The 25,908-nt window shown below is 42.2% G+C and overlaps 2 protein-coding genes across 8 annotated transcripts in view; both read left to right on the forward strand.

Annotated features, from left to right (window-relative positions):
• Positions 1-482, forward strand: part of LOC307211729 (neuronal PAS domain-containing protein 4-like) — a 37,743-nt gene extending 37,261 nt beyond the window's left edge. For all 6 annotated transcript variants that reach the window (XM_079968648.1, XM_079968649.1, XM_079968652.1 and 3 more), the window contains one exon: positions 76-482. In XM_079968648.1, coding sequence (XP_079824774.1) covers positions 76-107 — 32 coding nt within the window. In that variant the 3' untranslated portion in view covers positions 108-482. The remainder of the gene's footprint in view (positions 1-75) is intronic.
• A 224-nt stretch (positions 483-706) lies between these two features.
• The window catches only part of RRP36 (ribosomal RNA processing 36), a 42,987-nt gene continuing 17,785 nt past the window's right edge, over positions 707-25,908 (forward strand). Inside the window, exons 1-2 of one of the 2 annotated variants that reach the window (XM_079968949.1) lie at positions 707-1,014; positions 6,117-6,595. In XM_079968949.1, coding sequence (XP_079825075.1) covers positions 6,160-6,595 — 436 coding nt within the window. In that variant the 5' untranslated portion in view covers positions 707-1,014; positions 6,117-6,159. Of the gene's footprint in view, positions 1,015-1,308; positions 1,448-6,116; positions 6,596-25,908 lie in introns of those variants that run through there. The other variant, XM_079968950.1, reaches the window with a different exon arrangement.

Genomic DNA, 25,908 nt, shown 5'->3' on the forward strand with positions numbered 1-25,908 from the left:
GGTGTCCGGTTGTGCTGCTGCAGGTGCACCACAGCGTTTCTTCTCTCTTAACTTCTGCATCCTTCCTTCCTGCAGGTGTCTTTCCAGAAGAGGCCATGTTCTGCTGAACGTGCCCTGGTTGCCCCCAAGACTGACTTTAGAAATGAGAGCCCGTGTTGGCAGATAACCTGGCGGTGGAGACCTATCCTTCAACATTTCTCCAGTGAAATGGGGATGGCCAACCATATCCTCCCAATATTTCTGCAATATTTCCTAAGGAGAAGCTGGACATTCTGGGATCAAATCAGAAACCTAGGACGGCTCCTGAAAATCCTGGAAAACAGGAAAAATTGGAGGGTCTGTGGAGAATGGGATTGGCCTGAGGCATGAGACCACATAAGAAAGTGACCAGGCAAACTGCCAGTGGAGCTCAACCACCTTCTGATGTGGACAGTGGAGGACAAGCTACTACGACGCAAGGAATGCGACCGCCCTCTAGGGGGCGCTGCAGCGCGCTTATCAACAATAAAAGGAGAAAAAAACCTCCCCTGGGCCTTTTGTTCTCTCGTTGGTTTATTCGTGACGCCACAGGAGAGGCGGGCCCTGGCCCGAGCCTTCCCGCGCGCATGCGCGTCCCGCCCTTTGTGACGCTGTCCTCTCCCGTTGCCAGGATACGGGAAAGCGCTGCGGGGCCGCGGCCTGCAAGCGGGGCTCTAGCGGCGCTGGGAGCAGCCGAGCGAGGCCTGGCGGGGGCGGGGGGCGTGGAGCGGAGGCGGCGCGTCAGCGGCAGGTGGAGCTCCGGCCCGGCGGCGGCTGCTCGCGCGACCTTCCTCTTCCGGGTTTGCGGTCCGTCCTCCCCTTCCAGCCTCCTCGAGTCCTGACCCCGCAACGCCGCACCCCCGAGGCAGTGTGCGAGGCGGGAAGGACCGGTGACCAGAGAGCGGGGTTTGTTTGGGGCCTTGTAAGCTCAAGGAGGAGGGGGGGAAGCAGTGGAGGAAAGCCCCTGGCCTGCCACGTGACCCAACAGGACTGCAGGTCGGTTCATTCATATATATCTATATATTTCCCCCCCCCCCCCCCGTTTCATAGAATCGTAGAGTTGGGAAGGGGCCGCACGAGGGTCATCTAGTCCAGCCCCTTGCCATTGCAGGAATTTATTTATTTATTTTGCCCCACGTGGGGCTCGAACCCACAGCCCCGCGATTAAGAGTCTGTTCTACCGATTGAGAGATTGTTATAGGTTGCCTTTTTCAGAGCTGAAAACCCTCGCGATGAAATACAGTGCCCCAGTGGCAAGCAGTTTATTGCGAATTTTAAACACACACACCCCCCCCAGCTGTAATAAAACTTAAACACCCGGCCCGAAAACAACGAGCAACAGAGTGTAACGATAAACAGCAACCCACCAACGGTGAGAGAACACGGTAGCAGAATGGAAACGCCGTGGTAGGAAAGGCCGACGGGGCAGGTGGGTTTCCAAAGTTTTCCCAAGGGGCCTGTTGGTCCCAAGTTAACCAGGTCACCAGTTGGCAATGGGTTCTGGAGCTGTGGGGCGGCCCCAGAAAATGCCTTTGCGCCGGGTGACTTAACTGCTTTTTTGTGGCAGGCAGGTGAGAAGGGCTATCAAAGCTAAATGGAACCTCCAGGGGCAGAGGCAGTCTATCTCTGGAATAGTAGGTGTTGGGGCCGGGGAGTGGACAACGAGAGGCTTACTCCTCCTGGCCTACCTGAGGGCAGTTGATGTAATTAGATTACAAGTGGGAGGGCTTTATCCTTGGGATCCACTTTCTTTTTTCCAGAACCCTGAGGTCTGTCTGCTGGAGCCATGTGCAGAACAGTTGCCTAGAAAGTGTGGTGTTCGTACACTTAGAAGTAATGATCAGGACAACTCTGGGTGCTTCTCAATCCTGGAATTTGTTTTTAGTGCCAGAAATAAGCTGATATTCCTTCCACGCAAAATCCAGCCTTCATTCTCTTCCCCCAGCCTCCTATCAGCACTTAATTTGTTTCACCGGGGTGGTGTGGGGGAAAGGAAGGTATTGTTAGGATCTGCATCAAGTACAAGTAGATCCTTTGTGATCTACTGCAAGTCACCCAGAGATCTACTAGTAGTATTTATTCATCGTTTGTTTGATTTATATACTGCCCTTCATCAAAAGATCTCAGGACGGTTCATAATACAGTGGTACCTCGCAAGATGAATGCCTCGTAAGACGAAAAACTTGCAAGACGAAAGAGTTTTTCGTTTCTTGAGTTGCTTCGCAAGACGGATTTCCCTATGGGCTTGCTTCGCAAGACGAAAACGTCTTGCAAGTTTGTTTCCTTTGTCTTGCAAGTTTGTTTCCTTTTTCTTGAAACTGTGCATTCAGGGGGTGCAGTTGCGACTTGACTTCGAGAAGCAACTCATAGCACGCGGTGTGGTAGCCTTTTTTGAGGTTTTTGAAGAGTTTGGTGATTTTTGAAGCTTTTCCAAAATCCGTGCTTCGCAAGACGAAAAAAATTGCAAGACGAAAAAACTCGCAGAACGAATTAATTCCGTCTTGCGAGGTACCACTGTATAAAAACACAAGATAAAAGCACAAATAATAGTAAAAAAGGAGAGATAAAAGAATAACCACCCCACACACCCTTGCATTAGACCGTCCAATCCAGCTGCGGTTTTCTTACCATGCACTTCACAGAATAGATTCCCTTACATGGATCTATAACTTACTGCAGAAGGAACATTAATAGCATATATCTCACTTCACCCTTAAACTGTTTTTCAAGCTACATTAAACCACTAAGTGAGAGGTCATCTAGAGTTCTGAGGTTTGCTGTCATTGATGTGCTCATGGCACCCAGCTCTGTCTCCTCATTAGATTTATTTCAGTTATTGGTCCCCTTAAGTCATTTGCACCACATGAGGAAGGGGGCTGCATTTTCACACCACCCCAAATGTCACCTCTAGCCGTGACCTCTGCATTTTGATTGAGTGGAAGATCTGAACGGTATGCTTGCTTAAAATCCAAAGACGACACCATGTACATTAGATTTGGCACTTTCTTACAGGTGCTAGCTCTGTTCCTTTATTAGCCGCATAACAGGTTAGCAATACAGTTTAACTGTTAATTGCTATTGGCTATAAAGCTTACCTTTTGATTTCTGTCTGGTAGTAAAGTTACAAAACCCATTTTCTGAAAGTGGCGACCCTAGGGCATCTCTCTATCATGTACCCTCAAAACATTGTATATTTGATCCAGTGTCTTTGTGACTTGAAGAAGGGGCCTCCTTTATTGCCCTCCTCGGAGTTCTACTCCAACCCACACTTTCATAAGCAATTTAAAAGGGTCTCTTGCTTCCGTGTGCCACATTTCTGTCTCATAAAAACCCCACATCTTAGCTGTGTGGAATGTGATGATTGAACAACAAGGAATATGAGAGTTGCCTTTTTGGATCAGACCAAAACCCATCAGGTCCAGGGTCTGCTCCAGGATGGAGATAACACCTTTGCTCCATTGCTTTGCTCCCCGCTTCTGATAAACAGTACTGAATGCCATTTCCGAATATGGAGTCCATAGTCATGTAACTGTTTACTGTGACTTTGTCTACTAGAATTTAATTGCTGTGGGACCACCCCGTGATATGCTTTTAAGGACTTCTGAATATGGGCATGGTGGGAAACAGGTGCAGAGCAAATGCTCTTCCTCAATTTCCCTAAGATCTCTACCAAACACAAGACCTCTGGAAAATAGACATCAACAGAAAAAGGCTAACTGGCCCTGCGTGCTATTAGTTATGAGTCAAGTTTTGGAGGTATAGTGTAAAGACACATGAGGCCATCACCTTGCTAAAGCTAAGCAGTTCTGGGCCTGGTCAGTGCCTAGAGGGGAGACCATATTAAAATCATATGTAGGTTCCAGGACAGAGGAGTGGCAGGAGATAACTGAGGAAAAAATACTGCTTAACTAAATATGTAAATGGATCATGGGATAAGGCTAGATTTGTTTCCTCACCCAGTACCGGCAATTTGGGAAGCAAGCACATAGATCAGGCGTAGGCAGCCTAAGGTCTGTGGGCCAGATAGATAGATAGATAGATAGATAGATAAATTTATTGTCATTGTCCGTATATACACAGTATACACAACAACGAAAATCAAACACCCAAGACCGGATTCACATACACATTTGCACGTATCTCCAACACTCTCATCCTATTCAGACATAATCTGTTAAAACATACATAATCCAGAATATAACACAACCTATTAGAAGCATAGCATAACCTAAAACCTATCTCATTCCTTACTACTCACTGCTTGCTATTTCTTACAACTGGCCCTGAGATCATTGTTTAGTGCAATCAGAGCTCTTGGATAGAAACTATTCAGGAGGCGTGTGGTTCGTGTTTTCATTGTCCTATATCTTCTGCCCGAAGGCAACAGTTCAAAGAGGTTGTGAGCAGGATGGGTGGGATCTCTCAGGATATTGTGTGACTTCTTCAAGCTGCGAGACGTGAAGATCTCATCCAGGGTTGGTAGTTGGAGCCCAATAACATTCTGGGCAATTTTAATTATTCTCTGTAAGGCCTTTTTTTCCATTCCAGAGCTGCTCCCATACCACGATAATATACTATAGGTTAAGACACTCTCAATGGTACTATGATAATAGGACAGAAGTAGGTGCTGAGATAGACTCAATCCTCTGAGCATTCTCAGGAAATACAGCCTCCCCTGCACCTTCCTCACAACCATATTAATATTTGCAGTCCATGAGAGGTCCTCAGAGATGTAAGTGCCCAGGTATTTAAAACTACCAACCCTCTCCACCTCCTCGCCATTTATGTGCAATGGTAAAAATACGGGCCAATCGCCTTCTAAATCCGGCCCGCGGATGGTCCAGGAATCAGTATGTTTTTACTTGAGTAGAATGTATCCTTTTATTTAAAATGCATCTCTGGGTTATTTGTGGGGTATAGGAATTTGTTCATTTCCCCCCGCCCCAATATAGTCCGGCCCACCACATGGTCTGAGGGACGGTGGACCGACCCACGGCTGAAAAAGGTTGCTGATCCCTGACATAGACTGAGTTTCCCCTCCCCACTTGGATCAGGTAGAGCTGAGATAAAAGATATAAAACAGGGATGGGGAACCTGTGGCACGCCAAATGATGTTGGATTGCAACCAGAATGACCAGTGAGCAGGGATGATGGGAGCTGTGGTCCAAGAACATCTGGAGGGTCAAAGGTTCTCCATCTCTGCTGCAAAGGAACCAACTGAGTAGCTCTGCTAGTTGCTGCAAAACGTTATGGGGTCCAGGTCTCAAAAAATTGTGCCAAAAATGTTAATCTTTAAGGTGCCAGATGTTCTTCTGTTGCTTTTTGCTATTTGCTGTCAATGAAGTGCCAAAGAACGACTAGAGCACTCTTTTTCCATGGCCTTATATTGTACTGAAATTCTAAACCCAATCACCCATTGAAGTTAGTCAGAATTATGTCCAAATAAACATGGATAGGACTGCATTGTAAGTCCTGGGTCAGACCCAGTCCAGCAGAATGTTTGAGGATTAAACCTAGTATGTTGCATTATTGAAGGCTTTTCCTGTGCAGAATTTTGAGAACATCAGGAGCTCTGGACAAAACGGAGTAGGAATTTTCCTCAAAGCCTCTAATGGTAGTTTCTATTCCATTGCATTTCTTGCCAAGGAATATAATCATTTTAGTGGGTCATTTCTTTAGAGCAGATATAGGCACCCAACTTTGTAAAGCACCAGACAGAAGGCAGCATCCATTGAGGCCTAATGAGTAGCTAGATGCTTTTACTGCCAGTTCATTAGAGCATCACAATATAAATGGGAATACACACCTCTGTATTTCTTTTCTGTAAGAATCTAAGCACTACAATTCTGTTGTGGGGTTGTAGCAAAATATATATATCAACCTCATGAGCCTGCCCCATATGCACACAGTGTCATAGTCTGTCCCCCATCTCAGAGAATAAGACAAGCCTCCAGCTTTGTAAATTAGCTTTTGGTGCAGCTGTTTCTTGCCCTGAACTGTGCACGAATTGGCCTGCTTGCCAACAAATGGTTAGTTACAGTTTCTGTGGCAACTTAAACTGTGATAAGGTGGAGAGCTAACAGTAGTTTCTCTTTCAGCTTGAGTCTAGTGACTTGGAAGCATCCCAAAAGCAAAAGCCTTATGAAGCAGCTGCGTGGGAATAAAGGTGGGGGCAATGCCAGAAAGAAGAGTTCCCCCTCTGGTAAGGACAGCAGGAATCCAGCATTACAGACGTCCGAGGACAGCAGGCCGATCAACATCCTAAATCCAAAACTGTTGGCTCAGAAGCGACCTCTGCAAGGTTTGAGCAGTATGGGAGGCAGCACTGCGGGGAGTCCCGAAGATGCCAAAAGACCAAAGCTCTTGCCTGAAGTGAATTCTCCTGGCCAGGAATCTGAAGACGAGGAGTCGGATGACAGTGAATATGAGAGAGCAGAGAGTGAGAGTGATGATAGTGATTATACAGACAGTGAAGACGACGATGACGACGAAACTGGCAGCGATGCCTCAGAAAGCAGTAACAAAGGCCCTGAAGAAACAACAAGCCAGCCTTCTTCAAAGACTGATTTAACAAAAGGTAAACGTTGATGCTTGGAAAAATTCAATAAATAGTGCATCTTTGTGTCACCTATCAGCCGTTTTGAGCTTTTCTTTCTCCGGTGGCTTCTGCTTCTAATTAACCGCCTTAGATGTGGGCATGTAACCATTAATATGCATTATAGCCACCATTCAGATGCGCTCCTTGACACTGCTCTCTTTATCACCTAACCGTCCTACATAATTGCCTTATCGTCAGGTGTGTCTCATGCTTCGTGCCGCCTCTGAAAGCAGGAAAATAACAGAGAGTGTGCCTTTCTGTGTCATACTCTGCATGAATGTATATTCTGTTGCTCAGATACCAAATAAGTTGGGGCTGTCAGTTGAATAATCTCTTGCATCCTATTTAGTTGAAACATGTTATTGCAATCCAAAAAGTTGTGTTGAAATATAGAATTGCCTGTCGTTTTTAAGGGCTGCATAAATGCCACATGGTAGTCAAACCGCTAAAAACAATGATGGCTATTCCTCACAACAGCTGATTAGGCAAAGTAGGACTGGGTGATATATCGATATATTGTCCAAAACCGGTTTGAAGGTCACATCATGATATCTGTTTCATAATATTTGACTTGGCAGTATATCGTGAATCACAATGTGTGTGAGGGCTCGTCAATATCTGGTTTTCAACATCGCGATATATCGCCAGCTAAACATCACCGATAAGGATGGAACTATGCAGAGACAAACAGGCTACTCACTTGGCAACTGCTACTACTTAGGGCTCTAAAACGGATAGATGTCATTATTATCAATCACCGCACAGTCAGTTTCATCAGCAGGCAAGCCAAAATGCATCCAAACTTGGGGTTATGGGCTTGGCTTCCAAACTGTGGTATTCAGGACAATCCAAAGTACAGTGATGAGTCATGGGAATACAAATAATCTGGGACTGCCAGCAGGCTTGCTAGGCGACAGAAGCGGTGGTGGCAGAAACAGCAGGGGCTTCACAGGCAGTAGTGGCAACAGCCTTTAAGGCCCAATGGTGACGGCAGAATCACTGGCGGCAGGAGTTACTATCAGATATCGTGATATATCGATAAGTTGAGATGTTTAGCTGATGGTATATCGCGATATTGAAAACCAGATATCGCCCAGCCCTAAAACAAAGCTGTGTTATCCCCCTGTTGAAGTCTGAGGATGGGGGAGCGCAGGCTGGAGAAACAGTGGCTTGTCTACGTTCACCAAGGTAAGAATTGCTCACTGGAAACGACACACTTGTCTGCTGCCCTATAGCAGCTCACTGTTTGCACCCCGTCAACGGTGCCATTGCCTCGGTTGTCTAATGAGAACACTTTGTAATGCAGGTTAGTCTTCTGGTTGGATGTATTGCATTTTCTCATGGAGGAAGGGGAGTAGTCTCCTAAAAAGGTACTTTGTTGGCCTCAGGTTTGGGTGATCTGTTTTCCTTTACGCTGTCCTGACAGCAGATTAAAGAAGCTCAAAGAACGTTGTGGATCTTTTGAAAGTTCAAAATATTACGTTATGACAGTGCTAATTTGTTCCTTGTTTGATCTCTGCAATGGTTCTAAAATTGTTTGCCACTAGTTTCAAACCTGAAATATGTAATGTGCATTAGTGCCCTCCCCAAGAGTTGGTGCAAGTGTAGCAAATTCAAAAAAAGAGGGAGCTCGAGGAGTAAAAGAAGATTAGGAAACAAACTTTGGTACTGAAAATGAGCATTTTTTGTGAGTCATGTTGACTGCTGCAGTAAGCAACTGATCTTTGTAATAAATCAGTTTAGTTACTACTTGAAAGCCAAGTTTGCCTCGTGGTAATTCTGTAGATTTCCGCTCTTTGTCATATCTGTTGAGAATTGACTGTACTCTAGAGTTCTAAATGTATGCTCAAGCCTTCAGCCAAAATTACGGTTTGGTCTACTCCACAGAAAGAGCTTATAAGGGCATTGTGGAACTGTCAGCAAGAAGCAGCCAGAAGCACTAATAAAGAACAAATGAGCCACTCAAAACATGTTTTTCTGTTTTGAAAATATGCTTCCTAAATGCAATAAGCAATGTGATATGATATTTATAAAATCACTGAGTGAGATTTCCTAAGGCAGCCTTTTAAGTTAGCTTTGGAATTCTTGTTTCAATGCAGAAAAACAAGATTTGCTCTAAAGAATTGAGACTGATTATATCTTCCAAAGCCACAGAAAGTTGTGAAATCCAAGCTATCAGAATCTTATCTTCCTTCCTAAATCATGGAACCGACTGAGAATTGTGCACCTTAAACATATTTAAATTATATTTGGTAGTGGTAGGTGTTGTCTTACCTTCTCACTCTTCTAAAGTCAGACAACCATTGTTATATTAATCTTCTGAAGGCTAGAAATTTATTCAAATTAAAACAGATTGTTTTTATACTGATGTGCTTCCAAGAACCATATCTCTGACAGTGCAGTCCAGTACACGTCTACTCAGAAGTAAATGGGTACAGAGTTGCTGCCTGGGAGAAAATGCAGTTATCTCAAGAATCTTAATTTGAAAAATGTTGAGAACTGGCAACACTGAGAGTGATGCTTTTACATGAATTAAAAAATGGCTGATGTACCACAAACAAAGCACAATTATAAATAGCAGCGTGGTTAATTGGGAAAGTGTCTAATGAGTTCACCAGGGACGCGGATTAGGTCTCATTTAGCATAATAAATGAATCTAGAAGAGGGAGCAAAGAGCACTAATGAAATTCAAATATGAAAACAGAAGGTGGTGAGAACATAATCAATTGGCATACAAATAATAGGTAGCTTGGTGGTGGCACAAAACACAGCCACATACAGCTATTCTTTTGCCGGGAATAAATCATTGGGAACAAATTAATTTTAAATGCATATAATTTAATATCAAATGCAGGTCAGGAAAAACGTGGGAAGATGGATGAAGAAAGGTTTATGGGCAAAGCCAGCGCTGCTTCTCTAATCTTTTATGAACAGGCAGCCAAAAACAGATGTAGTTTGTTAGCCATATAGTAGAGACTGAGGCTACTTCTTGGGCATTCTGGTGTGGTTAGTTTATTTAATTTACATAGCACCATCAGTGGGTGTGTGGTAGCTTGCGCGCGCAAACAAGTCCTCTTAATATCTAAATTTTATGTTGAGGGGCAGCCAGTGTTAGAAATTAGCCAGGCGCCAGGCGCGTTTTGCTACTGGCATGGGTCCAGTTGTGACTTATGAGGAGATTTCTGGATGCCAGGTTGGCAACCACAGTTTAAAAACAGCCTTAGTCCATAACTAATACCATTTCCCTTGTGTGTGTTTCTCCTTGCATACTGGGACAAGTGAATTGTTGTAACAGCAACCTGCACGCAAACAATGCAGTTGAGATTATAGAATTATAGAATTGAAGAATTGCAGCGTTAGAAGGGACCCCGAGGGTCATCTAGTCCAATCCCCTTGGCGAACAGACATTCTCTTGTGGCAACCGCAACCCAGGTTTAAGGGGGCATTTGGGGCCTAGCCTTTGTATTTTGAGTTTCTAAAACTGGGGGCATCACATGTGTGTGTTGTGGGGAGATAATGGGTCAAGGGGAACATGGAAGAATGTGCATTTAGGTTGATTGTTTTGGCTTTGTTTCAGGAGAGACTCTCTATTTATTTATTTAAATAATGAGGGCTAAGGGTTTTTTCCTGAGGAAAGACACCCCAAGGTGTTTAGGGCATACAGAAAGGAGAAATGGTACGGTTGTGTATGCCAGGGGTGGGAGGAGAGCTTTGGACCGTTGATGGTAATGGAGCTGAAGAAGTGAAGCAATGAAATTTCACATAGTTTCAGAAGTCTTGATCATGAGTAACGTTGGCTATCGCCCTGTGTCGGCAGAGATGGGAGAACCTGGCTGTGCTCCTTTTTGTGAGAGCAGTCTCCTTGGCATTTTGACTGGTTTGGTGGCCCATAAAAAGCATGGACTGGCAGCCGAGGTGTCCAGCCCGCTGTTTCCTTGTCTTTCTTGTAGCATCCTAGTCGCACACAGTTGGTTTGTATGACAACGGATTGCTATTTGGATGAAGGATAGTTGTGGAAGGAGAGAACTAAGAGTCATAAATATGTTGAAAGCATTGCAAAGAGACAGAAAAGACAGCGGAATTATGAGATATGCAGTAGTGTTTTGAATTTGGGTTGCCTGCATTTTTAAACACACACACACACACACACACACACACACACTCCCAGAATTCAAAGCCCAAGGAAAGGCCTCCATTATCATGAGGGCTATAAAGAGAATCTGGAGGTTTTTATCACAGTTTTATTTTATGGTGGTTATGTAGTGCTTTAATACTGCCTGGTACTTCCGAGAGATTTCAGTCTATATTAGGCAAATGCCGGTGATGAGAGGAAGAGAGGGAAAGGCGTGGGATGAGACTTAATAATACAAATAAAAATGAATTATCGGGAGTGAACTCAGCTCAGTGATTTGCAAAAAAGAGACTTCAGTGAGGAGGAATAGACAGAGCTGCCAACTGAGACAAGCTTTGGAAAGCTACTCAACCATGGTTTGAGCTGAATCTGAATGGGACGTGGTTCCCCGCCTGCATCCCAGCTTCTATGGGGAAACTTTTGCAAATGTGAATGAAATGGAATTGACACAGTGCATTCTTCCGAACTCGGCAGACAGTATCTAGTGTTTTCTGCTCAGAATTTTGCAGGCAATAAATGGGGTGGATGGTTTAAATTAACTTAAAAATATATGCTAATGAGATAAAAGCCCTGGTTTGAATAATCAAATTTTAATTGGCTTTTCTGGAGAAAAGTAGATTTCCATTGGCGAATGTTGCCATTAGACAAATTGACTTCCTCCAAATTACGCAACGGTTGGTACATCTTTTTTTGCTATTTAGCAAAGTGCCTTGCGTGTTTATCCATGTAGTTAACGCAGTTAAATACCTTAATATCCTTGGGTTTTATTAGCTATGCAGTCGTACAGTGGGAGCGTGTAAGCAGGCCTATTGACTTGAATAGGACTTAGTCACTAATAATAACATATCCTTGGGATTCCAGCCTTAATATGTTAAGCAATACAGTGGTACCTCAGGTTACAGATGCTTCGGGTTACAGACGCTTCAGGTTACAGACTCCGCTAACCCAGAAATAGTACCTTGGGTTCAGAACTTTGCTTTAGGATGAGAACAGAAATCGTGCTGCGGCGGCAGCAGGAGGTCCCATTAGCTAAAGTGGTACCTCAGGTTAAGAACAGGTTCGGGTTAAGAACGGACCTCCGGAACGAATTAAGTTCTTAACCCGAGGTACCACTGTATTACATTGCTAGGCAGTTTGGCACTTCAGATTTCAGTACCGGTATTTCAGGCAGTCCCAGCTGGTGAGCCTGACTTTCGCTCTGGCTGAACATGTATGGCATCCAATCTGTTTTGTGCTGGGCTTTCCCATTACCCTTGGGTAGAACCTGGTTTTGATATTTGTGGTCTTGGCCTTTCTTGCATCAAAGAGCAGGCTGACCTTCTACCCTCAAACTATGGAATTTACAATATGCTGTGATGGCCTCCAGCTTGGATCAAATTAAAATGGAATACTGTTGCCCGTGGTTACCAGAGTTGTATTAAATTTCTGTTTTGAAATTATTAGCTTTTGTTTCTACAGTAGTTTTAATTTTATTGTGCTTTTATTTATTGTAAGCAGTCATTGGACCTTGTGGTAAAGGGCAGGTAAGAAACATAATAAATAATAGTCATGATGGCTATATAACTTGCAGTGTTATACATTTTTAATTTTTGATTAAAAATGAAGAAACTTTTACCCAAATTTTGATAAAAATTCGGTCAACTTAATTTTAACACATGATTTTACTGGTGTTTTTAATTTATATTTTATGTAAACTGCTTGGAAGTGTTGATGTTTAAGTGGTATATCAAGCCTTTAAATAAAGGACATGAGTCAACAGTGTGTGATACAGCAGCAGCAAAAAAGTGAATGCTGCATTAACAGAAGTATAGTGTCCAGATCAAGGGACATAATAGTACTGCTCTATTCTGCCCTGGTCAGATCCCACCTGAAGTACTATGTTCACTTCTGGGCACCACAGTTTAAGAAGGTTATTGACAAGCTGGAATGTGAGCAGATCAGAGTGACTGAGATGATAAAAGGGCCTGGAAACCAAGCCTTATGAGGAGCGGTGGAGAGAGTTGGGTATGTTTAGCCTGGAGGAAAGGAGACTGAAAGTTGCTTTGATAGCCATCTTCAAAGATCTAAAGGGCTGTCACATGGAAGATGGAACAAGCTCATTTTCTGCTTCTCTTTATTTTTTTAAAAAATAATATTTATTACTTTTAAAGCTTACAAAAAAGAAAAAGAAGAAAGAAGACAAAAGAACAAAAAAGAGAAGAAACAATACAATATATAAACAATACAAAACACAACCTTAACACATTAAACTAAACACAATAAACAAAACAAAACAAAAACAATTTAAAAATTTTCTGCTTCTCCAGAGGGTAAGGACTGAACCAATGGACTCAAACGACAAGAAATGAGATTCTGACTAAACAATAGGAAGAACATTCTGACAGTAGTAAGAGCTGTTTGACAGTGGAACAGATTTCCTCAGGAAAGGGTAGACACTCCTTCATGGAGGTTTTTGAGCAGAGGTTAAATGGTCATTAGTCATGGATGCTTTCGTTGATATTCCTGCATTGCAAGGAGTTGGGCTGCAATGACTGCATCAACCTCTTCTTTTATTGATGGGCAGTGGAAATCTGCCCAAAGACATGCTCCGACCATAATGCGGTAAAGATGGAAATGAAAACAACAACTGCTGGTTCCTTCAGATGGAGAATGAATGACACCCTATTCAGAGATCCAGAGGTTTATCAAAAGGCCCAAAAAACTTTGAAGGACTATTTCGAGATAAATCTGAGGACAGAAGTGGAGAAAAGAGTGATCTGGGACGCAAGTAAGGCCGTGATGCGGGGTTTCCTGATACAACAGAATTATTTAAAAAGGAGGAAACAAAATGAGAAGAAAGACAAGATTTTGGAAAAGATAAAAGAAAGCGAAAAGAGATCTAAACCAAAGTCGCATGAGATTTTGAGAGAAATTAAATTGTATCAGAAGCAATATATGGAAGTGATGAACCAGGAGATTGAATGGAAAATCAAGCAAATGAGACAAAGGACATTCGAATCGGCAGATAAATGTGGGAAACTCCTATCATGGCAATTGAAGAAGAGACAGAAATTGAATACAGTTACAAGCTTGGAGGTGGATGGAAAGAACATTTTTAAACCAAATGAGATCAGTAACTGCTTTCAGAGTTATTTCAGAAGACTATATGCACAAGGGCCGGAAAACGAAGGAGAAATGGAAGAGTTCCTCAAGAAATATGGATTACAAAAAAATTCACAACAAAGCACGTTGGCTTTAAATGAGAAAATAACTGAACAAGAAATAGAGGGTGCCATTCAAAATATGCAATTGGGGAAATCTCCAGGACCAGATGGATTAACCTCCAGATACTACAAAGCTTTGAAGGATTGGTTAATACAGCCGCTTAAGGAGGTTTGTAATGAGATATTAGAGGGGGAAAGGGCACCTGAATCGTGGAAAGAAGCTTTTATCACACTTATACCAAAGACTGAAGTTGATAAAAAACAGATCAAGAACTACCGCCCTATATCATTACTTAATGTGGATTATAAAATATTTGCAGACATTTTGGCAAAAAGATTGAAGAGGGTGTTAGTGGAGGAGATTCATAAAGACCAGGCAGGCTTTCTCCCGGGTAGACATTTATCTACTAATGTAAGGAATATAATTGACATTATAGAAATGTTGACAGTGAATATTAATACAAAGGCAGTTTTAATTTTTGTGGATGCGGAGAAAGCCTTTGACAATATTTCCTGGAAATTTATGAAGAAGAACCTCCATGGGATGGGGGTAGGTCAAAAGTTTGAAAATGGTATAAGTGCAATTTACTCGGAACAAAAGGCAAAGTTAATTGTAAATAATGTGGTTACTGACGAATTACTCATTGAAAAAGGGACACGGCAGGGGTGCCCAATATCCCCATTACTTATTATATCGGTCCTGGAGGTTTTGCTAAACATGATTAGGGGGGACCAGCTGGTGAAAGGGATCCAGGTCGGAGCCAGACACTATAAATTGAAGGCTTTTGCAGATGACTTAGTGTTGACTTTGCAAGAGCCAGACACTAGTACCAAAAGAGTCCTAGAATTAATTCAAGTATTTGGTCAGGTCGCAGGATTTAAGTTGAATAAACAAAAAACTAAGGTACTGGAAAAAAATTTAACAAATGCTGAAAGAGAGAGATTCCAAGAGGAAACTGGGTTAACGGTGGCAAAGAGAGTAAAATACCTGGGGATTAACATGACATCTAAGAATGTAAACTTATTTAAGGATAATTACGATAAGTGCTGGACAGAGATAAAGAAAGATCTAGAAATATGGTCGAACCTGAAGCTTTCCTTGTTAGGTCGAATTGCAGTAATTAAAATGAATGTATTGCCTAGAATGTTATTTCTGTTTCAGACATTACAAATTGTTGATAAATTGGATTGTTTCAAGAAGTGGCAGAAAGATATATCTAAATTTGTCTGGCAGGGCAAAAAGCCCAGAATAAAGTTTAAGATACTTACTGATTCTAAAGAAAGAGGGGGGTTTGCCCTGCCGGACTTAAGACTGTATTATGAATCGGCAGCTTTCTGCTGGCTAAAAGACTGGCTACTTCTCGAAAATGCAGACATTCTAGACTTGGAAGGATTTGATAATAGCTTCGGTTGGCATGCATATGTTTGGTATGACAAGGTTAAAGTGTATAAGGGTTTTAAAAATCATATCGTTAGGAAAGCACTGTACAATGTTTGGATTCGGTATAAGGATTTATTGGAGAATAAAACTCCCAGGTGGCTTTCACCAATGGAGGCTAAGGAGGTAAAGAAACTTAATATGATGAAGGGAAATCGGAATTTTTTAAGAAGTTGCATGAGACCATGCTGGATTATCTGGACTATGACAACATCATTATGATGGGAGATATGAACGGGGTCGTATCAACTAATATGGATAAGTCACAAAGCCAAAATGTTACAAAAGACGGCAGACTACCAAAGACTTTTTTTGAACTGACAGACAATATGGAATGGATTGACATTTGGAGAACGAAGAACCCCTTGGGGAAAGAAGGAACATTTTTCTCTGAAGCCCAGCTGACTTGGACAAGAATCGACCAAATATGGATAACTAGAGGTCTGGCACCCAAGGTCAGAAAGGTGGAAATCTGCCCAAAAACCTGCTCCGACCATAACGCACTGAAAATGGACATGATACTATTACCAACCGGCTCCTTTAGATGGAAGATGAATGACAATTTGTTCAGAGATCAGGAGATTATTAAGAAGGCCCAGAAAGCATTGAAGGACTATTTCGAGATAAATATGAACACTACGGTGGAAAAAAGAATTATTTGGGACGCAAGTAAAGCTGTGTTGAGGGGGTTCTTGATACAACAGAATGCTGTAAGGAAGAGGACACAAAATAATAGAAAAGATAAGATTTTGGAGAAAATAAAAGAATTAGAGAAGAAGTTAAGATCAAACCCGAAGTCCTTGCCGATCTTGAGAGAAATCAAACTCTATCAAGCACAATATTCTAAACTGATAAATCAGGAAATAGAGTGGAAGATTAAATTAATGAAACAAAAAACTTTTGAATCGGCAAATAAATGTGGGAAACTGCTAGCTTGGCAGTTGAAGAAGAGACAAAAATTGAATACAGTTACAAATTTGGAAATTGAAGGAAGAAACATTCAGAACCCCACGGAGATCAGAAAGTGTTTCCAGAAATACTTCAAAAAATTATATACTCAAGGGCCGCAGGACGAGGTTGAGATCAAACAATTTTTGGAGAAAAATGGACTTAAAAAATTGTCACAAGAAAATAGATCTCTCCTGAACAGTAAAATAACACGTCAAGAGATTGAACAAGCCATTCAAAACATGAAACTGGGCAAATCTCCAGGGCCAGATGGGCTAACCTCCAAGTATTATAAGACATTAAAAGACCACTTGATACAACCACTGATGGAGGTTAGCAATGAAATTATGGAGGGGAGGAGGGCGCCGGAATCGTGGAAGGAAGCATTTATCACATTGATACCTAAATCGGATTCTGAAAAGACACAACTCAAGAACTACCGTCCCATCTCCCTTTTAAATGTGGATTACAAAATATTTGCAGATGTCCTGGCAAGTAGACTCAAAAAAGTTTTAAATGAAGTAATTCATAAAGACCAGGCAGGCTTTCTCCCAGGTAGACACATGTTTGCTAATACAAGGAACATTATTGACATCTTGGAACTTTTGCAAACTGATATAAATACAAAAGCAGTGCTAATTTTTATAGATGCGGAGAAGGCCTTTGATAATATCTCTTGGAAATTTATGAAGGGAAATTTAAAAGAAATGGGAGTGGGTCGGGGTTTTGAGAATGGGATTGATGCAATATATTCAGAACAAAAGGCTAAATTGATAGTAAACAATGTGGTTACAGAAGAGTTTAAAATTGAAAAAGGAACACGACAAGGCTGCCCGATTTCCCCTTTGTTATTTATATCAGTTCTGGAGGTGCTCTTGAATATGATTAGAGGGGTCCGGTTGGTGGAAGGGATTCAGGTCGGAGCGAAACAATATAAACTTAAAGCTTTTGCAGATGACCTAGTTCTGACCCTGCAGGAGCCAGAATCTAGTACAAAAAGATTACTACAACTGATTCAAGATTTTGGTCGGGTGGCGGGATTTAAACTAAATAAACAGAAAACTAAGGTGTTGGGGAAAAATCTGACAGATACAGAGTCGGAACAGTTTCAGAGAGAAACAGAACTAACTGTGGTTAAAAAAGTAAAGTACCTAGGGGTAAACATAACAGCAAAGAATCTGAGTCTATTTAAGGATAACTATGAAAAATGTTGGTCTGAAATTAAGAGAGACTTGGATAGTTGGACAAAATTGAAGCTTTCTTTGTTAGGCCGAATTGCTGCTGTTAAGATGAATGTATTGCCAAAGATGTTGTTTTTGTTTCAAACATTGCAGATTGTGGACAAGACAGAGTGCTTCCGGAAGTGGCAGAGAGATATATCTAAATTTGTCTGGCAGGGCAAAAAGCCCAGAATTAAGTTTAAGATACTAACTGATGCGAAAGAAAGAGGGGGCTTTGCCCTGCCGGACTTAAAGTTGTACTATGAAGCCGCAGCTTTTTGCTGGCTAAAAGACTGGCTACTTCTTGAAGACACTGACGTATTGGACTTGGAAGGTTTTAACAATGCTTTTGGTTGGCATGCATACCTATGGTACGATAAGGTTAAGATCAATAAGGTCTTCAAGAACCATATTGTCAGGAAAGCAGTTTTTAATGTCTGGACAAAATACAAAGACTTATTGGAAAACAAAACTCCGAGGTGGCTTTCACCTCTGGAAGCTAAGGCCCGAAAAAGACCCAATATGGAGGCCAAATGGCCAAAATATTGGGAAATATTAGAAAAAGATGGAGACAATTGGAAATTGCAGAGTTTGGAGAAAATGAAGGATAAAGTGCGAGACTGGTTACATTACGCTCAGATTAAAGAAGTTTTTAAAAATGACAAAAAGGTAGGGTTCCAGGTGGAGAAATCGAAGTTGGAAACAGAATTGTTAGAACCAAAAAATAAGGTACTATCAAGAATGTATAACTTGCTGTTGAAATGGAATACACAAGACGAAATGGTTAAATCGGTTATGATAAAGTGGGCTCAGGATATTGGGCATAATATCTTATTTGAGGACTGGGAAAGGTTGTGGACCACAGGGCTGAACTTCACTGCATGTAATGCTTTGAAGGAAAATGTAATGAAAATGATATATAGATGGTACATGACCCCAGTTAAACTTGCCAAAATATACCATTTGTCTGATAATAAATGTTGGAAATGTAAAGAACATGAAGGAACATTCTTTCACCTCTGGTGGACTTGCCCTAGAGTGAAGGCCTTCTGGGAAATGATATATAATGAGTTGAAAAAGGTATTTAAGTATACCTTCACTAAGAAACCAGAGGCCTTCCTTCTGGGCATTGTCGGCCAGAAGGTGTTAAAGAAGGACCGAACATTTTTTATGTATGCAACAACGGCAGCAAGGATACTTATCGCTAAGAGTTGGAAAACTCAAGATCTACCCACACTGGAAGAGTGGCAGATGCAGCTGATGGACTATATGCAACTGGCCGAGATGACTGGTAGAATTCGAGACCTGGGAGAAGAGAGGGTTGAAGAAGACTGGAAGAAATTCAAGATTTATTTACAAAAGTATTGTAATTTGGTAGAAGGCTAAGAAGGATGCTAGATCATAAATAACTGCCTACCATTGAATTAGATTTGAATTTGACGATAAGTGAGATTGAGGAAAATATAAAATGTTTGGAGAAATATTAGATTAAATTAATTGAATGAGATTTAAGAATGTAAACAAGATGATAAATTGCTGGAAAAAGGTCATAATGATGTAAGTGGGAGTGGGAGACGTGAGGGAGTCCAAAGAAGTTTTGAAAAATGTGTTATGATTCATGTTATATTGTTTATCATTTTTGCATTTTGTATTTTAAAAAAATCTCAATAAATATTTATATATAAAAAAAAGAAACTTAATATGAAAACTAATTGGCCAAAATATTTTGAAATTTTAGAACAAGAAGGTGGTGAACTTAAATTACAAAGTTTTGAGAAAATAAAGTCCAAGGTACGAGATTGGCTCCATTACTTTCAAATAATGGAGGCCTATAAACAAGGCAGGAAAATTGGTTTCCAGGTGGAGAAATCGAAATTAGAAACAGAACTGTTAGAACCCAATACTAAGAATTTATCAAGAATGTATAACTTGCTGTTGAAGTGGAATACAATAGATGAGACAGTGAAGCCAGCTATGATTAGATGGGCACAGGACATAGGTCATGACATTATGTTTGCTGACTGGGAGCAGTTATGGACCACAGGTATTAAATTCACGGCATGTAATGCCTTAAGAGAAAACATTATGAAAATGATTTACAGGTGGTACATGACTCCAGTCAAGCTTGCGAAGATTTATCATTTGCCCAATAATAAATGTTGGAAATGTAAAGAGACTGAAGGTACCTTCTTCCACCTTTGGTGGACCTGCCCAAAGATTAAGGCCTTCTGGGAAATGATTTATAAGGAGATTAAGAAAGTACTTAAATGCACCTTTCATAAGAAACCAGAGGCATTTCTCTTGGGTATGGTCGGCCAGTTGGTGCCGAGGAAGGATAAAAACTTCTTTTTGTACGCTACTACGGCAGCAAGGATTCTTCTAGCAAAGTATTGGAAGACACAAGAGCTACCCACGCTGGAGGAATGGCAGGCGAAAGTGATCGACTTTATGGGACTGGCAGAAATGACCGGCAGAATCCGTGACCAAGAGAAAGAGACTGTGGAGGAAGATTGGAAGAAGTTTAAAATATATCTTAAGAACTACCATAAAATTGAGGAGTGCTAAAATGTTAAGGGAAAGGAAGACGTAGAATTGCAGCGGTAAATTTTGTTTGATCTAGGGTGAAATTGAAAAGGAGAATAAATTTAAATTTAATTGGTTAAAAGGGTTGCTGAATAATTGTTAAAAAAAAAAAAGGGATGCAAAAAGGGGAAGGTATGGGGAAGTCCGAGAAAAGAGGCTTATGAAAATGAGGCTAAGAAAATATGATCTTATGTGTTTATTTGTATGTTGTTCTTGTTGTGTCTTTTAAAAATGGAAAACTAATAAAAAATTTATATATATAAAAAATATCAAATCTGTATTACACGTCAAACAACCTTTAGCGAAAGGTCAGAATTTGAAGTGATTAAGCAAGATACTCCAATTGCTTCCTTTTTTTGTTGTTGCTTCAAATAGTCATCTTGTCCTTTTCCCTTTTACCAATGAGCAGGGAGGAAGCTTGAACTGAGCCTTCAACTTGTAATGTTCTGATCATATTGGGTGGGGGGGAATAGCATGCGTCAAGAAAATCGCCACTTCCCGACAGCTCCTACCTAGGCATCTTGTCTTGCCCTTCAAAGGCTCTGGACTGTTGTGATTCACTCAGGTCTTCTACATGGGCACTGTGTGTGTCATCTCAAAAGCCGGCTGCTGTGTTCAATGCTAGGAGAAGACCTTGAACCATGAAAGGGAACAGATCAGTGACTGATGAGTGAGAAGAGCTTTGAGGGTGTATGGCAGCTGACCCCAACCTGGTATCCTCCAGCTGTTTTGGATTACACCTCCCATCAGCCCTAGCCAGCTGGGGCTGATCGGGGCTGTAGAGCAGTCCAAACCCACTGCAAGATACCAACCTGAGGAAAGCCGGTATTGGCAACTTGCGGGATCAAAGGCGGACGCATGAAGCAAGAGAGCAAAGTAAAGATCAGAAAGAAGGAGGAGCGGGTGAAGCAGAGGAGGACGAAGATGTACCGCAAATAGAATGGGAGAAAGCCTCTGATAAGGAGGAAATGGGAAAAAGGGAGAATAAAAGCATGAAGCAGACGAGGTGGTTTACATTGTTTTGATATACAATGCATTAAATAGAAAATAAGTCACAGCTGACTGCAACCTAATAGCTTCCACAAAACTGTGCTATGCATTAGAAATTGCTGGAGCAGGTCGGCCCGAGAATACACGGAGACTAGTGCCCTTTCCTTTGAGCCCAGGGACTGCTTCAAACATGGTTTCTGTCTGAGAAAAAGTGGTGCCTATAGGCTTCCTGATTCGTGGATAAGTGAAAACGCTTGCACTGCATATCTTATGTAGTGGACTTCATGCTTTTCTAAAAAGCAGGAAACTGCATGGAGAAAACATCACATTGTTGTGCAGTTGTTTCTCCAAGTTCCTTCTGAACCTTGCCAGTCAGATGAAAGTCTTCTTTCCGGAAGCATGACACGTGGCATTCCTGACAACATTTAAAAGTGGGTTTTATTTATTTTATTTACTTCTTAACATTTCTATACAGTGGTACCTCAGGTTACATATGCTTCAGGTTACATAGGCTTCAGGTTACAGACTCCGCTAACCCAGAAATAGTGCTTTAGGTTAGGAACTTTGCTTCAGGATAAGAACAGAAACCGTGCTCCGGCAGCACGGTGGCAGCAGAAGGCCCCATTAGCTAAAGTGGTGCTTCAGGTTAAGAACAGTTTCAGGTTAAGAGCTGCCCCTAGGTCCCAGCTCACAGAGGACCAACGCAAATCTGTCGTTATGTACAAAGTCTTTATTGAGGTTCAGTTTCCATTTCAAAGCCGCAGCGCGCAGCTCTACGTCTTAACCCTAGACCGGCGAAGTACCGTCTGAGTCTCCTCCCCTATGACACCAGTTTAAGATCCTAGCCCTGCTCCACCTTTTACGCTGCTCTCTCCTCCTCTGGGTCCTCCTGCCCGCTGGAGCATTGCCCTTTCTGGACTCTTCCGACGCTGAGTCGCTTAGCTCCTCCCCCTCCCTCCGGCGGGCTTTAGGACCCGGTTCCCAATCCTCATTCTCTGCTGTCCCGCGCTCCTGTACATTTGAACTTGCCTCTCGCGCCAACCCAGTGACCTTCCTCCTGACCGTTACACTACTTCTGTCACTGCTTCCCTCTTCCGGGATACTGGCCGGATCTGACCTCCCCTCCGTTGCCTGACTCTCCGATGGAGGTGTGGTCAGCCCTGCTTTATCTTCTCTCCCTGGTGGAGAATGCACTGGCCCCGATCCTTGGGACTCTTCCCCCCCACTCTGCTCTGGTGGGGAAGCTGGTCCTGATTTCCAACTACTGCTCTGGGAGTCCCTGCTGCCCCCTTGCTCCTGGGGCGTTCCCCTTGGGAACCCCCTACCCCTGGCCACTGGCGCCCCCTTCTGTGAATTTTCCGATTCGCTGGAGAGGCTCATGGAATCCCTCGGTCCACTGTCCTCTTCTCCTACGCTCCCCTCGGATTCTTCCCCTTCGCTCTCCATCTCCTCTCTTCCCTGTGCCTCTGCTCCTGAACCCCTGACACATACGCTTCAGGTTACATAGGCTTCAGGTTACAGACTCCGCTAACCCAGAAATAGTGCTTTAGGTTAGGAACTTTGCTTCAGGATAAGAACAGAAACCGTGCTCCGGCTGTGCGGTGGCAGCAGAAGGCCCCATTAGCTAAAGTGGTGCTTCAGGTTAAGAACAGTTTCAGGTTAAGAACGGACCTCCGGAACGAATTAAGTACTTAACCCGAGGTGCCACTGTACTGCCTTTCCTCCAGAGACCTCGAGGTTCTCACATTTTATCCACACAGCAACCCTGTGAGGTACATTAGGCTGAGAGACAGTGACTAGTCCAAGGTCATTCAGTGAGCTTCATGGCCAAGTGGGGATTTGAACCCTTGTCTCCCAGGCCCTAGTCCCAACACTCTTAACTGTTGCACCACACAGGTTCTCAGTTTCTTAATATATCTATCAGATTCTGAGCCTCGTGATTGGTTTTAGACTTCAGAAGTATTTCTAAGATGTGTGTGTTGGACAACTTCTGCAATGGCACCAGCTGAGTCAGAAATATTCCAGATACAATTAAGAGTGCCAGTACTAATCCCTTTAAAAAGTCTTGGGACCTGGGTGTTTCCCATATCAATCTGCCTGTTTGCAAAGACCTGCAGCAAAGGTGCCTCTCTGGGTGCCCCTACCTTCAAAAGTAAGGCAGCAGATGGTGGAGATGAAGATGGGCTGTTCACTTGGTAGTGCTTGCCTCATATTGTGAATAGCTGACTTGGGGTATGACCAGGGCTACCGCAGGGGCAAAAGAACAGCTTTTCTGGGGAATATTTTATGGTACGCTGTGTAACATGTAAGGGGGTGGTTTCAAGTTTTAATTTTCCATTCTGTTTTCTCTGAGCATTTCTTAATATTTTGATGTTAAATCAGAGTGCTTGACTTGCCCTCTTTTCCTTCCCATCTATGGGAAGGAAAAGCTAAGCTAAACACCTCTAATCTCTTCCCACATGCCTGTCGTCATTTGTCTTTCCCCCTTTAATTAGTTTTAAACAGAGAGAATTGAACCGGAGATCAGCCTGAGGAATGTGCCATTTATTTGTATAATGGCATAGGTTTTCCATTTTTATTTTTCATTCCCTGTCTTCTGCCTTCGTACAATTCTTTGTCTTTTTGTGACTTCTATCAAAGAGAGTTTTATTGACCAGACCGCTGTAGATCTCTAATTCCCACCCCCCAAGAACTGTCACAGATAATTTAGCATCTGTTAACTTTCGGGCTCTTTAGATTCTTCTTACCATTGTGTGTGGTTCTGAATCTGCCAACATTATCATTTACTGTACTGCTCACCTAGTTTGCTTAGTTCCTATGAGCAATGATGTCTGCAAACGAGACACAAAGGCTTGTAGCATCAACCCTGCTGTGTGGAAATCCCTTGCAGGCCACCATAGTGTCTGGAGACAGATGGACAGGTCATGCATCCACAGTAGTGAGCAGAGGAGAAAGGACTGCTGGGAGGAATGCAGAGAAAAGATGCTGTGGCGCATTTGCAGCAGCAGAACCGGATGCCTTCATCTGCCCCAGCTGCAACAAAACATGTCTCTCCCATATAAAGTCTATACTATCTTTTTTTTATTTTTTTAAAAAAATAATTTTTATTCATTTTTCAAACACATAATAAAAACAAAGCACAAAACAAAAAGTCAAAACACAAAACAAAAACATACAAAACATTTAAACAAATATAACTTCAAAATTGTATTTTCATACACCTTCTTTCCTTCGACTTCCCCCATACCTCCCCATCCCTGCATCCTTGTTTTATGATTCTTTAGCAACCCTTTGGTCAATTTATCCTGATTCCCTTTCATTAAATTTCCTTTAGTTTTTTAGTTACAGCTGTAATTCTCTGTTTCTTACCCCTTGACATCTTAGCATTCCTCAATTTTACAACAGTTTTTAAGGTATAATTTAAATTTCTTCCAGTCCTCTTCCACTGTCTCCTTCCCCTGGTCACGGATTCTGCCCGTCATCTCAGCCAGTCCCATAAAGTCCATCACCTTTGTTTGCCATTCTTCCAGAGTAGGTAGTTCTTGCATCTTCCAATACTTCGCCAGTAGAATTCTTGCTGCTGTGGTAGCATACATAAAGAAAATCCTATCCTTCTTTAACACCAATTGGCCTACCATGCCCAAGAGAAAAGCCTCTGGTTTCTTAGGAAAAGTCCACTTAGGAAAAGTCCACTTAAGGACTTTCTTAATTTCATTGTAGTACTCTGGTTTCTCTTCAGATCGTATAAATCTTTTGCCTTTTACTAAAGTCTATACTATCAGGCAGTGAGAGCCAGTGTGGTGTAGTGGTTAAGAGTGGTAGTCTCGTAATCTGGGGAACCGGGTTCGCTTCCCCGCTCCTCCACATGCAGCTGCTGGGTGACCTTGGGCTAGTCACACTTCCTTGAAGTCTCTCAGCCCCACTCACCTCACAGAGTGTTTGTTGTGGGGGAGGAAGGGAAAGGAGAATGTTAGCCGCTTTGAGACTCCTGAAGGGGAGTGAAAGGCGGGATATCAAATCCAAACTCCTCCTCCTCCTCCTCCTATAATTCTCCAACAGTTTGACCCCCAAACATGCACACCTCCATAGTCTCCTGAGACAGACAGATGCCAACAATAGCAAGGCTGACGCTTATTTCACATCACAGTCGTTACATGGCTGTTAAGTCACCCCACACATATTTTGAGTGAATTAGCTGGAGTGTTAACGGCAAATCCATAATCCCTTCAGAAATGTTCTATAATAAATCAAGTCAGTCCATTTCCTCTCTTTTCAGGGAAGAGGCAAGGAATGGCTACCACATTAAAGGAAGCTACTTCAAAGCATGCATATAAGCGTTCTACCATTTGAAGCATTTTCAGATAAGGAGATGGAAAATGATGGCGACATTGCGCACAACAGGGTACCTTTTTCAGTGTTTCATAAGCATGTCCAGTTATCCAAACATTTTGGAGCAGATTTCTCATTTTTTACACTGTCGTCATTCATGTTAAAACTTCCTGTTCATTTCATGTACAACTTCTCAATCTTTGCGCAGTGGCCAAAAGTTTGCATAGTGCTATGGAAAACCGCGTCGACTCACTTTATCAAAACATGTCTTAACAAAGCATTCTGTTAAAAAAATAGGTGCACCAACCTGCTAAGGATCAAGTTATCCCCCCCCCCCAAAAAAAACTCCATGTGTATCTATTACATTTCTCTCTCTTTCTTCCTTAAAGGAGGCAAGTCTGAGGAGTAAGCAGCCTAGTGTCTAGCCTTGAAATAATCTCGTTGGTTAA

The sequence above is a fragment of the Podarcis cretensis genome (genome assembly GCF_951804945.1).
Source record: "Podarcis cretensis genome assembly, chromosome: 3".
In the NCBI taxonomy this organism is placed as follows: domain Eukaryota; kingdom Metazoa; phylum Chordata; class Lepidosauria; order Squamata; family Lacertidae; genus Podarcis; species Podarcis cretensis.